Raw genomic sequence first — 14,443 nt, forward strand, 5'->3', positions numbered from 1 at the left:
ATACACTTATGGCAATGCAGAAACATTAAGATAAAGAGTCTAAAAACAAACCCCTTTCCCAAGGAACTTGTAAACTATTCAACAATTAATGTATCTTTAAAAAAGTCAAGAAAAATGCTCAAGAGCTGCTTAATACTAAAATATTAACAAATAAATGGGATTTTCCCTTTATTTTCCAGTAGAAAGTAACTCACTCTTTTTATAAAGATCTGCATTTTATTGCATGTGTAATAGCTATAGTAAATTCTGATAGTAGTAATTCTGATACGATGTGAAAGTCTAGTTTCTCTGTAACTTAACGTGAAATATTTTTCTTTGATCTTCATTTTTTATTTTGGAAAAAAAGGCAAAAGACTGAATTGCTTTACCAGAAAAAGGAGGTTCCTTCTGCCCCATCAATCTTACCATAGTTTATTTCTTAATTAAATACTAATTATTATGTTCCTGGTGTGCTGATTAATTCTGTGGCATTAGTAGGTGGGATTTCTCATCAGTAATTGCCAAAGCTTTGGCCTCCACAAGGCTGAGGAAATTTGTGTTTTTGCTTGCTGTGCAAGTAGCTAGTGCTGGGCATTTGGCTGGAAAACTAACAGTAGGAACTGGCATTGAAGAAGGATTGATACTAAATCTAGAGACCCAGATGTAGACCAGCTAGTGTCGCCGTATTTAAAATTCTGAAGGTAAAGAAAAATGCTCAGAGCTGATAGCAGACGATATAAAATGAACAGAGCCTGTGATTTTGTTGAGAAGGCACTTGCACAGACTACCTGGTTTTGTTGAGGCTTTTTTTTGCAGGGGGGTAGGGGGGTAACACATTATCATTAGACATTTCTTCTGCACATGAACATGACATCCAGTATTATCTAAATTTAAAAATTTACTATCTTCTGTCATGATTAGACAAAAATATTTGTTTTAAAGTTTATTCAATTAGAGCGATTGACTAGAATACAGTAATACACTTGGGTTCTCCTCCCGTCTCTGATTTACAACAGACAGATTTTTCTTCAGGCTCTGCAGACCAAAGTTAGACATCTTTAAATTCTAAAAATGTTACCTACCTTCTGCTCGCTTCTTATTTACCATCTGATTCTCTGAAAAGGATATACTGGATTTGGGGCTCGATAGTTTTTGTCAGTGTAAGATGATGATAGTCATGTCATCATTGCAGAGCCCTCTGGAGGTTCTATCTTGGTCCTGCTTCTGATTTTCAGGGACACTGTTATAGCAATCTTTATCGTCAGAATATCATTAGATCTTTGGAAAAAAACTAAACTTTTCAAGCAGCACTGAATGGAAGAATAAGCTTCTGATTATACTCAACTCAATAGCTTACATACCAGGTACATTTTTGCTCCATCTTTTCAATCCTTTTTCATTTGTTTCTGCTATTTATTCAACATTTTTAGGTGGCATTTGCAATGTCTTTTTTGTGATTTAAGGATGCTGATTTGTATTTATGTAAATGTGGAGTCCACGTTGTTTCTGTCTATTCATTATATTTTTGAAGAAAGATTAATGTTCTAAAGTAACCTTAGATTTGCTGTTACAGGTTGACTCATCAATCAACTACATACTTATTAATATTGAAGAATCACTAGTGTAGGCCAAGAATAAAGCTGAACAGTAGAATTGTAAAGTACTGTAGATGTTTGGAAAAGGAAGTCATAGGATTGACCTTGAGAGAGTACAGATTTCTGGGGGCCTGCTAGTTGATTGCTAATTACTTTGTCTCACTGAGGCCAGACTCTTATTACATTCATCATGCTCTCTCATGCCAAAATAATGTGTATTGCGAGTGTCCACATATTCACTGTCATATTAGAAAAAAGGCCAATCCATCACAAAAATGGCAGATCTGTGACGCAAGTTACTTTTTCAAACAGCAACTTCTGTTGTGGGAAACTTCTGCAACAAACGTTAACATTTGTACAGGTTTCTCTGTATCCCACAGTATTCTGCGCGTGCTCCTCCCTCCCCTCCCCCCCCGGGAGGATGGAAGAGGAGTGGCTGACTCCCTGTAGCTCATGCAACTAAGAAGCTGTCAGGGAGTCCTGCAGGAACCAGCTTGCAGGTTAGCTCCATCAGCCATCACCACTGGTCAGCAGATAAGGCTTGAGTGGCTGTAGGGCAGGGGCAGGCAATTATTTTGGGCAGCGGACCACTTACTGAGTTTTGGCAAGCCATCAAAGGTCACGTGACAGGCAGCCCAGGGCAGATAAATGTTAATTTTCTAAATTTTTTAGGGGGCCCACGGGCTGGATAGAATGGCCTGGCGGGCCGCATCCAGGCCACATTTTGCCCACCCCTGCTGTAGGGCCTGATCAGGTGAGAGAGACTATCCTTCATGTCATAGACAGCTTGCAGGCAGTCCCATTAGTTGTTGCTGCCTTGTAAAAATAACGTGTATTTAGGGCCTGAGCTGCTAATTAGAACAATTTTGAGATCGTGTTAACTCACCTGGAGGAAGAATTGACTAGCAGACAGAATTCATTGTTTGTTTGGTTTGTTTGTAAGAGTACAGTCACTTTTTATCTGTCTTTCCTAGGCCTTTATCAGACGCTGTTTAGCATACCGCAAAGAGGATCGATTTGATGTCCACCAGCTGGCTAATGACCCTTATCTCCTCCCTCACATGAGAAGATCAAATTCTTCAGGAAATTTGCATATGACTGGGCTAGCCGCATCCCCTACACCACCTACTTCAAGCATTATTTCATACTGAAATTTCTCCAAATGAGGGCTGGCATGATATCTCTGTGTAGTTTCCAGATGCAGACTTTAGCTTGAAAGCATTTGAGTGTTTTTACATGGGGCAAGTTTGATAACTGTGTTATTAGACTAAGGTCCTTCATAGTGTCATTTATATGATGAGAATGGATCATGGACTGTGAAAAAATGTACCCTTCAGAGTGTTACCTTTAAACATTGAAGGATGACACTGCCTGTTGCATACAAACAGGTGTTTTGTGTTTAAGAGTGAAGAAAAGGTTTTTAGTTTTTTCTGGGGAACATTGTAAATAATCTTTTTAATACTTAAAGTACATTTGGTTGATACTGGAGAGTTCTAACATGAAGGGTAGTTTTTCATTATTTAACTAAAGAAGAAAAGTAATTTACAAATTTGAACATGCAGATAAAGTTCAGTGCCTGGACATAAAAACCCAAAACAACACCTGCTTTCTAAGGGGTTCATCTTTTGAAACCAAAGTAAGAAGTGAGTTAGATCTGTATTAGGCTGTTCAGACAAAGGTATAATATTGTGTTTGGCAATGCAGGCTTGTACCTCAAGAAAAAAAAGAAAAACGTTGTTCTTGTTTTAATGAAGGTAGATTTGAAAGCTCAGATATGATTCCTGCTATATTATCTCTCAGATACCTAGCTGATTTTCAAATCAGCTCAATTCTTTAAATTCCTGATGCCTGCAGCATTGTCAAAACTTGTGACAAGTTTCCAGGCCTTGCGATAAAAGCAAATGACAGTATGAAACCAAATGCAGATAGGTCATGTATAATGTTCTATGCAGGATAATGATAAATTCCCTTCTAGCTCTATTGTAAATTGTTGTACAGATGTCATATTTTCAGTTATTAAATTTCAGCAACTTACTCCTGTACAAATGTTTAAAGTATGGCTTTTTCTAATTGGATATTGTATTTTTTTTAAGTCTCCTTGAAGGCGCTTTTAATTGCTGCTAAATGATGTTGCTTTTACTTTTGCAAAAGAATCAAATGACCTCCTTAAGGTGCAAGTCAACTGTACGTTAGAGAGATTAAAAGTAGATAATTCATAAACAATCAAGGCATGTAAAACAGATCTGTGTTGGACATATACAGTACAGTTCCTTAAGTCAGTTTCTTGTGCTCTCAACCTGTAGAGCACATTGATACTAGCTGTAGAAGTTGTTCATGGTTATTCTCTATTTCTGGAAGTTCCTATCAACAAGGGAATGTTTCTTGTGGCTTGTACAGATATTTTAAAATGTGAAACATTTTCTTAACTGCCTTGTCTGGTAGAAACTTATTTTTCAGAATGCTTTATCTCTCTCTCCGCACCCCCCATTCATTATTCTTTTTACTGTCAAATTCATGTTGCTGAATACCTATCTGTAATTTTGTTCATGTTGCAGAAAAAGGAGGCTGTATTACCACAGGTTTTCATTTAATATTGTACAGTCAAACTGTGGCTCTTGTTCCTGATGTTGCAAGCCATTTTTGTTTTTCATTGTACATAAAGATACATTAACTGTCTCTCAGATGCTGCTGAAATTGTAGAGAATGTAGCCAAAACAGTAATAAACAATGACAGTTGTAATTTAAAGTATATATAGTTATTGCATCTGGACAATGTGGGAATAAGTCAGTAGAATTAAAATGTGAATGCCAGAAGTGTTCCAAAATGTTTCATATAACAAACTATAAGAGTGAAACAAGTCACTGTTCACTTCTGCAAAGGCATCACCTTGGTGAGATGGACTGGCAGAAGATAATCTTAATTGAAAAACTTAAAGTGTTTATTTGCCATAAAGCAAAAAAACTCTTTAAGACCAAATAGTGATTCTACCTCAGGTATGCAAAAAAAACCCCCAAGGAATTCAGTCTTTACAGAATTCCTTTGTAGCATTCATAGAGCAAAGACAAACCTGTGTTGCTTTCTAAATCCCATGATGCACATTACATTTATTATGCAGCTAACTGGTTAATTGCACAATAAATTTAGAGATGTTACACAATCTGAATAATTACAGCATGGAAAAAAAATGCCAACCAGCCACAAAAGTGTCAACCAGCGACAATGGTGTTGCTTGAAAAATGTAGAACACTTTAATAGCTGTTTCTATGAGACTAAGTTGAACATGTGCTATTTCACACATTGGGTCATGAATGTTTTCTAGGTTCTTTCAGCATCCTAAGGTGCAGTGCTCCCTCCCTCACCTCACAGACAATCAGAATGGAAAGTGGGGTTGACATCAGGACTGGTACAGCTCTTGTTCTAATGCCAAAAATAGATTGTAGGTTCCCCCTACTGAGAACTTGGCAACCCCCGAGCCCAGCAGCCATTTTCCCTGCATGGACTAGAGGGCAAGGCATTTTTAAATGAGGGTTCACCAGGGAGCCACAATAAACATGAAGATTTTAGACATCCCAAGGCATGGGGTACTGGGGTGGGGGGGGAGAGATTGACCCATTCTGGGGTCCCAGGACTTCTAAAAGCATGCAGCTGGCAGCATTGCCTCTGCCTGAGGGCATGTGCAAGTCAAAGGACTGATGGTATTGCCAGTAGTGTTCTGAAAACTCTGTAGGTTGTCACATCCCCACAAAACAAGTATTATCCCAACTTTTAGTATCTTTTGGTGCCTAATATTCAGTATAGTATGTCTGGGAGAACATTAGTAATGAGACTTGAGAGCCTAGATTATCACTTTTTGTCCCAGAAATGAAATCTGGTTCTGGAAACTTCATGCATCTAATGCATTTGGTGTATGTTCCTAATTAGTTGATGTACATTTAAATATACACCTCATCCATCTGTCACTAAACTACTATGGCCCTTTTCTGATTTAGTAGCAGGAAAAGAGACATTAACTAAATTAAGAGAGAAATTAATTAAATCCAGAAGGACTGATTTTTTTTTTTTTTTAATGCACTATGAAAAAAAGCAGATCTTAACTCTTGAAATTAGTCATATTTAGACTTCCTGAATTTACTGGAAGGTACTCGATTTATTGTGATGATGAGCATAGTATAAGAACTCATAGAAGTGGAATGGGAGTGTCATTGTCAGTTGTCCATCAGAAAAGTCCATCGTAAGCTGCAGAAGTGATGAGGTCACTTTAACCACAGTTAATAGTGGTTGGCTTGTCCTGCAAAACACTCTTTCAGGCAACTCAGAGGTGTCAAAGGTCTGTTTGGCTACTAATACTGGATTTGTTTAAGCTGCAGTGTGGAACATTATGTACTATGTCTTGTTCTATAGTCAGTTGTTAGGCACAATGTTCAGGAATACTAGTTAATATTTTAGTTTGCCACAAGCATCTCTTTTACACCAGCAAAAAGATGGGATTTGTATGGCATTGCTGGCCTCCTGCCCAGATGCTATTGACTGCACACACTATTTCATAGATTTCATAGACATGAAATGGCTGTGAATGAACTGCTGCATAATTAGCAGAGCTTTCAAGAATCACAAAGCTCTGAATTCTCTCAGTATGCAAGTCATGCGTGATGTTGGATGCGGAATCGTGGATGTACCAGCAAAGTTTGCTGGAGGCTGCTGTACTTTACTTGGACTGAAACACAAGAATTAGAAACCCCCAAAGACTTAACGGGTGATTAGCAAAGTGAGTTTAAAATTCAAATACCTTTACTGCATGTTCTATGGCTGTTGATTTGAAGACTTTATCTTAAATGAGTTTTAATTTTTTATGTTCCTCAGCTGCCATACCTCTCCTCTCCACTCACCTCCCCTCACCCAAAAAAGTGAATATGTTTATAAAATCCACCTCATGAATCTGATCTGTCCTAGTTGTTCCCAAGTGACAGTACAGTGGATGCATTCAGTCTTCAGTAACACCCAAATAAATCCAGGCAATTTTAAAGCCCCCAGGATCAGGGAGATCCAGGGGGTTAGGTGGTACAAGGCTATGTGGGTAATTGTTACTAATTTCATGGACTTCATAGACATTAGGGCTGGAAGGGACCTCGGAAGATCAAGTCCAGCCCCCTGCCCAAAGGGCAGGAAGTCAGCTGGGGTCATAGGATCCCAGCAAGATAAGCACTCAATTTTCTCTCGAAGGTGTTCAATGTAGGTGCTTGAACCACCTCCGCTGGCAGGCTGTTCCAGACCTTGGGGGCTTGGACAGTAAAGAAATTCTTCCTTATGTCCAGCCTGAAACGGTCTCGCGGTAGTTTATGACCATTCGAGCTCGTCATCCCTTGGGGCGCTCTGGTGAACAAACGTTCCCCCAGATCCTGGTGGTCACCCCTGATAAACTTCTAGGTGGCCATCAGATCACCCCTGAGCCTGCACTTTTCCAGGCTAAAGAGCCTCATGGTAAGGTCTGTTTTCCTGACCTCTGATCGTGTGCATGGCTCTTCTTTTCCTTTAAAGAAAGACCAAAGATAGAAATGAAATTGCTGTACAACGTGCCCTGCAGGGTAGCTTGCTTGCTTGCTTTTTAGTTGATAACTTTCCCCTGATGGAGCTGTGCTGGTGTGTGCAAAGCTGTCTGGGAGCTAAAGGAGGCTGCAGTGTTTACTGCAAGCAGAAACCTTCCATTTTGAAGCTCTTGGATGGAAGAGAAGGATTGGCTTGAGGGAGTGGGGGAGGCAATGCAGAGGCAATGCTGCCAACTGCATGCTTTTAGAAGTCCTGGGACCCCAGAATGGGTCAATCTCTTCCCCCGCCCCCCCCCCCCCCCCCCCCCCCCCCCCCCCAGTACCCCATGCCTTGGGATGTCTAAAAACTTCATGTTTATTGTGTGGAGGAGGAGCAAGTGTGGACAAATCCCCAAAATATCTGCTCCATTCTTGAAAAATGTCTTGGGGGCCTGTGGTGTTATGAAGTTGCTATGGGAATTGTTGCAACTTATGTTTTGTGGTTGTTTTTTACATGACCACATGCCTGGGGTATGTGCCACGCACATGGGCAACAGCAACTTCCACTTGCTGTCATGCCACTGATGTAGTTGTGTGGCTGTGGCAACAATTTACTTTTTTTCCTCGCTCCCTTCTCTTTTCTGCCTTCATCCCCTCAAGTTGGCATCTGAAGCAACTGCCTAGGTCTCCCTGCCCTAGGTAAGGTACTGGTTTTAGGTTTCTGGTGGAGCTAAATACTTTTAAAGCATCTTTCCTGTATTTTTAAAGCTTGTGGGTATTTGTCTTTCTCATTCCCTTTGTGGTGTCAGTATCTGCCCCACAGCTGGTCACAATTTTTTAAACATCTTGTGATAAGCTCTAGTGTGAAACACTGACCTGCATGGAGCAGGTAGCATGAATGAAACTGGATATGAGGGTTGAGTGCTTAAGAGCATCAGGGATGGCTGTTGCCTGACTAATTAATCATTTGATAAATTAAGTGCTGAAGTGCTGCCTTTTAAACAAATGCACTGCAATTAATCTAGTTTCAGTTTAATTAGAAATAAGCTTCAGATAATTGGAACTAAAACCTATTTAGGAATTTAACTTCAGAAGATCAGATGCTCTGTGTAAATGACTGGAACGTATTGCAGAAGAAACACCCTGACACCCTTTAATGGAGCAAGTAAGCCAATGGATTGACTGAAAACTGAGACTCATATGCAAGAGACTAAAACTAGCAGATGCCTAGAAGAATCTCTGTCAGTTAAACTCAATGCACTCACAGATATGTTTCAATGAGACCTAGCATTTGTGGAATGAACAGGCCGCACTCTGCTAAGAGCCAAGTATATCGACTCTCCTGAGGACTCCTGAAAAGGCGAGTGGGGTTGTGGAGGTCTGTTGATTCCAGTCCTTGTTTTGTCATGTGCTCAGACCTTTAAAATACAGACGTAACAAATAAAGGAGGTCTTTATTCGTGACAAATATCTAGAAAGCATCGCTTTACTACCTGAAAAAAGGCTATAGAGCAAGGTGATTGTCTCCAGAGAACCTATTTGTTAAGATTCGTGAAGACTTAAGAGGCTTGTGAGGAGCTGCTGGTGAGTCTAACTATCTAACACCGAGGAAGTCGGGTTTGTCTACACCATGTTTCCCCTGCCAAGGCAGGCAAGATGGAAGGAACAGTTTAAATTGTTTGTGTATCAGCCTTTCTCTACTATGCTGATTCTTAACTAGGGTATCTTGAGGTATGGGGAGGTAAGCAGATAATCACAGACTCATGCATGTTGCTGCCTGCCCAATCCCCTACCCCCACTGAGGGGCCCAGCCCCTCTGCAAGGAAATTAAGCACTGTACTTGAATCTAATGTACTTGAATCCAAGATGAGGTGAGCATCAGGCTCCAGCTCTCTGCCCTGGGACACGAGCCAGAACTACTGCTGCTACCTGGGGCTATGGAGTCGGCAGCAATGTGGTTAGTGTAGGTCAGGGGCCAGGGCTAGCATCCAGGATTAGGTGGCAGCTTGGGTAGGGGATCAGGTGGAGAGATGGGCATCAGCATGGGTCAGGGATTGGGTGAGGAGTCAGGCAGTGGATAGGGCAAAAGTGTGTGTTGGGGAGATGGGGCAGCAGCGCATGCTGCTTCTGCATTCCTGACCCGTGCTGCACATGGGGTAGCAGTGGGAGTGGGGGATCAAGGGCAGCAAGGGTGACAGGTAGCATGGGAGGAAAGGTGTGGGGGAACAAGGGATGGGGGTTCACACTGCCTGATCCCCTGTGGTTGGGGACAAATTTAAGATAGCTCTCCAATAATTAGACTCTATAACTGGAAAATTACAACAAATTTTAAATTTTCCATTTATAGAATCCAAGCACTGGGAGTTGATCTTAAATTCAAATCTTGGATTTAGGTAAATAAAGTGTATAGTTTGTTTTAATTGGGTGCCACTTGGTTTAGCAAAGGTATGGGGCAGGGCCTTGACTCCAAAAAGGTTTGAGAACTGCTCCCAAAAGGGACCTGACTGCAGCTGTTGCCACCTGCCCCTGGCTCTGCAGCCAGTGCAGGCTCTGAGAGGTTACTGCCAGCAACAGATTTGTCCCCCTGCCTTCCCAAATGAGGAGAACACTGCAAATCACAGCAAATTTGGTGAGAGGCTCAGGACCTGAAGGACAGATACAGTTACATTTCCAAAGCTCAGTTCCTGGTTGCAGTGGAAGGACTAAACAGTCAGTATTTCCCTCCTTGCTTTGAACAGCTGAGGGTGACTTAATCAGGGCAGGTGAGACTTATAACCAATCAGGAGCTACAAGAAAGGCTGGTTTCTGTCTGAGAGAGGGAGAGAGACTGCACACACACAGGCAGATTGCAAAGTGACTGGTACGTACTCAGTTCACCTCAACAAATGGCTGCAGGTCTGTTCTTGTGTTTGTGTTGGTGTTTGCTGTGCACCCTATTTGTTATTAAGGGGAGGGGGCTAGGGGGCCAGGTATTTTTTTTGTCAGAAGTAACTTAACGGCTTTCCTTTGTCCTGTCTCAGAGATTACCAACAGTGTCTTACTCCCACAAAATACAATATCCTCCCTCTGGGCCAAAGAGGAAACCCAGATCCAGGGTGCTTGTGCAACAGCAAAGGAAGGCTGGGGACCTGGGTTTCCTCTTCTAGCACAATGGCTTTTGCATGCAAGTAGCAGGGAGGGAGGGGGCAGGGAAGGGGTAAGTGTGTTGTCCTCAGGCCTCAGATGGCATGTTTATCAAGCAGTTTCAAAGCCGTGCTGAATCCTGTCACTACAGCTGGGACCAAGTATTTTCATAATCTGACAAAGTAGGGGTATTAGCCTTTCCCTATGAATCATCTGGCTCCTGGCAGAAGTGGGGAATTAAACTAGAAGGACTGCTCTGTGCTTCTAGAGGAATTTTTGTATTTCGGTAGTGCCACAGATTTGGTTGACTTACCCCTGCCTGGATGCTTGCTTTGCCAGACTGCTGTTCTGGTCCCAATTCACTGTAGTTCTGCATCCCACTCCACAGGGGTTTGCTTTCCATCTCCGAGGTACAGTTTCTGCAGTTCCACTGCTTTGAGGGCTTCAGGCACTGAATGATTCTCCAGTGTTTTTGGTCTGAGAGATGTGACAGTTCTTATCAGCAAGGCAAGCTGCACATTCACAGGGATTCAGAAACTAGTAGTTTCATAACTTTTTAATATTGAACAGCTCTCCTAAGCTTCCCAGTGATATCACAGACAGAAGCTCACATTCTTACCAACATGTGCACCACCTGAGACTGTTTCTGGTGATTAACCTGGATCAGAGGGAAAGACTCTGAGCTCTCCTCAATCTTCACTAGACATGGCTGATTAGTGTAATCAGTGTGTGGATTAAAGGAAGTAGCTAGTTTTCTTTCTTGGGGTTTTCTTGCATATGTGATGCTTGGAATTCAAATGCCCCCAAATTTGTCTGATAATAGACTACACCCACTTGAAAGACCAAACCAGTGCCTTATCAGTCATCAAAACCATATGGTTGGGGAAGCCATTAGAAGCAATGTATATACTGTATAACTATTTTGCCAGTACGAATACAGAACACAGGAAGCCAGGTAAAGAAATGGGGTGGGGGGAGAATACTTGCTTCCAATTTTCAGCTTTATTTTATAATAGGGTCTGAAAATATCACTAGTATGTGGCTGGGAAGATTTGAGTGTGAAACAAGAACATTGCAAAGTTGTATTGATGTAGCTGTGCTCAGTGGGGGTGTCAAAAAGATGACATCCTCCATGCTAATGCTAGCTATGCATTGGCTGGACTCTTACACATGCTCTGAAGCAAGGTTTGGGAATATCTTTTATTGGACCAGCTAGGTAGCATATTGTAGCCTGAACTAACATGGCTACACACACACTATAATCCTATTATACCTGGTCTGAGCTGTTGTACCTTCTGCCAACATATGCCACATTTCTACTAGAAGGCTCTGCTCTCATTACTATGCCAGTGTAACTGGAATGGGTGCAGTTCCCTAATGTAAACAAGCCCCAAGTGGCACATTCAGTACTTGGTATGCATCCAATACAGAGTATTTTGTGTGCCAAGAAGGTCTTACTACCAATCCAAGAGTTGCTAAAATACTGTATACAGACACCTAGGAAGAATTGGTACTGTATCTGTCAGAAGGCGACGGATGTTCTTCTCCCTTTGATGCCCCTGTTCCACAGTAATTACTGCTACTCCACTTATACTGAATGAAACTACTGTACACCTTACAAATACACACAGAGTAAGCTTTGCCATCCTTGCTAGTTAATTCAAACAAATTAATCCTCCTGCTGGGCTAAGACACCATTCCAGAGTAGGAAGTACAGTAGCTTTCACAGGTTTGAATAGATTAGGGAATATGAACTTTCCAGCAATAGAATGATTTTTAATTGGCATTTTAATAGGACAGAGACCTTAACATGCTGGTTTGGGTGCGCTGATGGCTTCTCTACAGGGAAAGGGAAAAGTCGCAAAGGGATGCGAGGGAGCTCTTAAAGCATTGGCCAACAAGCTTAAAGCATTGGGCAACAAGTTGTCTGGCTTTTCTGTTGTGATGTACACTGTGCAAGGAAGAACGTGGGCTAGGCCAGTCTGTAATTGCTCTGGAAACATGTTGCTACAGAGATGGGGCAAAACCTTGAGGTAACTCCTTGCTTTAGCTTAAAAAGGGGTGGGCAAGCGGCACAGCCCTCAGTGCTGATTTAGAGCGGGTGCCAGCATGGCACCCCTCCTCCACAGAACCCACAGGGCAGCAGTTGCAGCCTACGCTCTCTGGCACTCAGCACCTTCCCAGCTCCTGCCCAGAGGGCCAAAAATGCTGCTTGCACCTCTGACCTTTTGAGGCAGGGGAATGCCCAGTGCAGTGAAGCCTATGACAATTTGGTAACCCACAAGCAACCTGTGATCTGAAGCAACTGCCCCTTCCTGTTGGTCTACATCTTGGGCAAGGCTTTAAATTCCTAATACAAAGAGCTTTACCCAGTGATCAAGCCTTCTCCAGGCCATGTGCCAATGTGGGGGGGGAGGGCTTACCAGCCAGGGTCAGGGGCTGCAGCCAACTGAAGGCAGGCAGAGAGTGCTTACAAGCTTGCCTCTCAGGACTGGCTGCAGAGGATGAAGATAATTAGCTGGCCCAGAGTTAAAAAGCTCCCAAGGTCCTGAGAGAGGGAGAAGACTAGCTGAGAAGGGGTGCAGGTAGGTCAGCTCCCAGCACTATGCCAGTGTTGCCTCTCCTAGGGCTTGAAGCAAGGCTGAGAGTTGAGAGACCCTGAGTTTGCTGGAGTGAAAATAACAGTGAAGAGTGCGGGGTTGACAGGCACAACACTGAGCTCAGGCACTCTCTTCGCCTCTGGGAAAAGACCACAGGGTCTTCCTGGGGCACTCCACTTGAGACCCCTTATTGTTTCTGTTAATCCCTGTAGGGAGCGAGTTTCCCCCAGGGAAAAACAAAGACTGTTTGAACAAGCTATCCCCAAGCCGCTACAGGGGTCATAGTATCATAGAAAATCAACTTTGGGAGAGATCTTAGGAGGTCATCTAGTCCAGCCCCCTACTCAAACCAGGATCATCCTCAGCCAGATCATCCTAGCCAAGGCTTTGTCTAGCTGGGTCTTAAAAATCTCCAGGGATGAAGAATCCACAACTCCTCTGGGTAGTCTGGTCCAGTGCTTTTCTACCCTCCTGATGAGAAAGTTCTTCCTAATATCTAACTTAAACTTTCCTTGCTGCAACTTGAGACCACTGTTTCTTGTTCTGTCATCTGCCACCACTGAGAACAGTCCAGCCCATCCTCTTTGGAACCACTCTTCAGGTAGTTGAAGGGTGCTATTAAATCCCCTTTCAGTCTTCTCTTCTCAGGACTAAGTAAGTCCAGTTCCCTCAGCTTTTCCTCAGGAGTCATGTGCCCCAGCCCCTAACCATTTTTGTTGCCCTCTGCTGGACTCTCCAATTTGCCTACATTTTTTCTGTAGTGGAGGTCCCAAAACTGGACAAACAACTCCAGATGTGGCCTCCCCAGCATGAAATAGAAGTGAATAATCACTTCCCTTAATCTACTGGTAACACTCCTCCTAATGCAGCCTGGTATGCCATCAGGCTTCTTCCTAAAATGGGCACACTGTTCATATTCAGTTTATTGTCTGCTGTACCCCCCCCCCAAGTCCTTTTTTGCAGAGCTGCTGCTTAGCCAGTCAGCCCCCAGCCTGTCCTGGTGCAAGGGATTGTTCCATTCCAAGTGCACTTGTCCTTATTTACCCTCGTGAGATTTTTTTATGGTCCAGTCCTCCAATTTGTCAAGGTCTTTAAATTCTAACCCTACCCTCCAGTATATCTACTACTTCCTCCTTCTCCCCACTTCTCCCCTCAGCTTGGTGTCATCTGCAAGCTTGCTGAGGTTGTACTTCATCCCATCTTCCAGGTCGTTGATGAAGCTATTGAACAAAACCAGCCTCAGGACCAATGCCTGGGGCACTCCACTTGATACCAGCTGTCAACTAGACATTGAGCTATTGATTACTACCCTTTGAGCCCAATGATACAGTCAGTTTTCTGTCCACCTTATCAACCATTCATTCAGCCTGTACTTTCTTAGCTTGCTTGTGAGAATGTTATGGGCAACCATATAAAGCCTCACTAAAATTAAGATATGTAAGAGCCAGTCATCGCATCATAGAAGGCAGCTGGGTTAACCAGACATGATTTGCCCATGAATCCATGATGACTGTTCCTAACCACCTCCTCTTCCTCCATGTGCTTAGAAATTGATTGTTTGAGGACCTGCTCCATAATTTTTCCAGGGAATGGCTGACCAGTCTGTAGTTCCTAGATCCTCCTC

At 42.8% G+C, this 14,443-nt stretch overlaps 1 protein-coding gene across 1 annotated transcript in view; it reads left to right on the top strand.

Moving 5' to 3' along the window:
- The window catches only part of TLK1 (tousled like kinase 1), a 137,637-nt gene extending 133,317 nt beyond the window's left edge, over positions 1–4,320 (top strand). The window contains exon 21 of the mRNA XM_090045486.1: positions 2,549–4,320. Within this exon, the coding sequence (XP_089901612.1) occupies positions 2,549–2,725 (177 nt within the window). The 3' untranslated portion in view covers positions 2,726–4,320. The remainder of the gene's footprint in view (positions 1–2,548) is intronic.
- The last annotated feature ends 10,123 nt before the right edge of the window (positions 4,321–14,443 follow it).

This window comes from Crocodylus siamensis, chromosome 4 (assembly GCF_052110815.1).
Source record: "Crocodylus siamensis isolate JL-2025a chromosome 4, ASM5211081v1, whole genome shotgun sequence".
NCBI classification, from domain to species: Eukaryota; Metazoa; Chordata; order Crocodylia; family Crocodylidae; genus Crocodylus; species Crocodylus siamensis.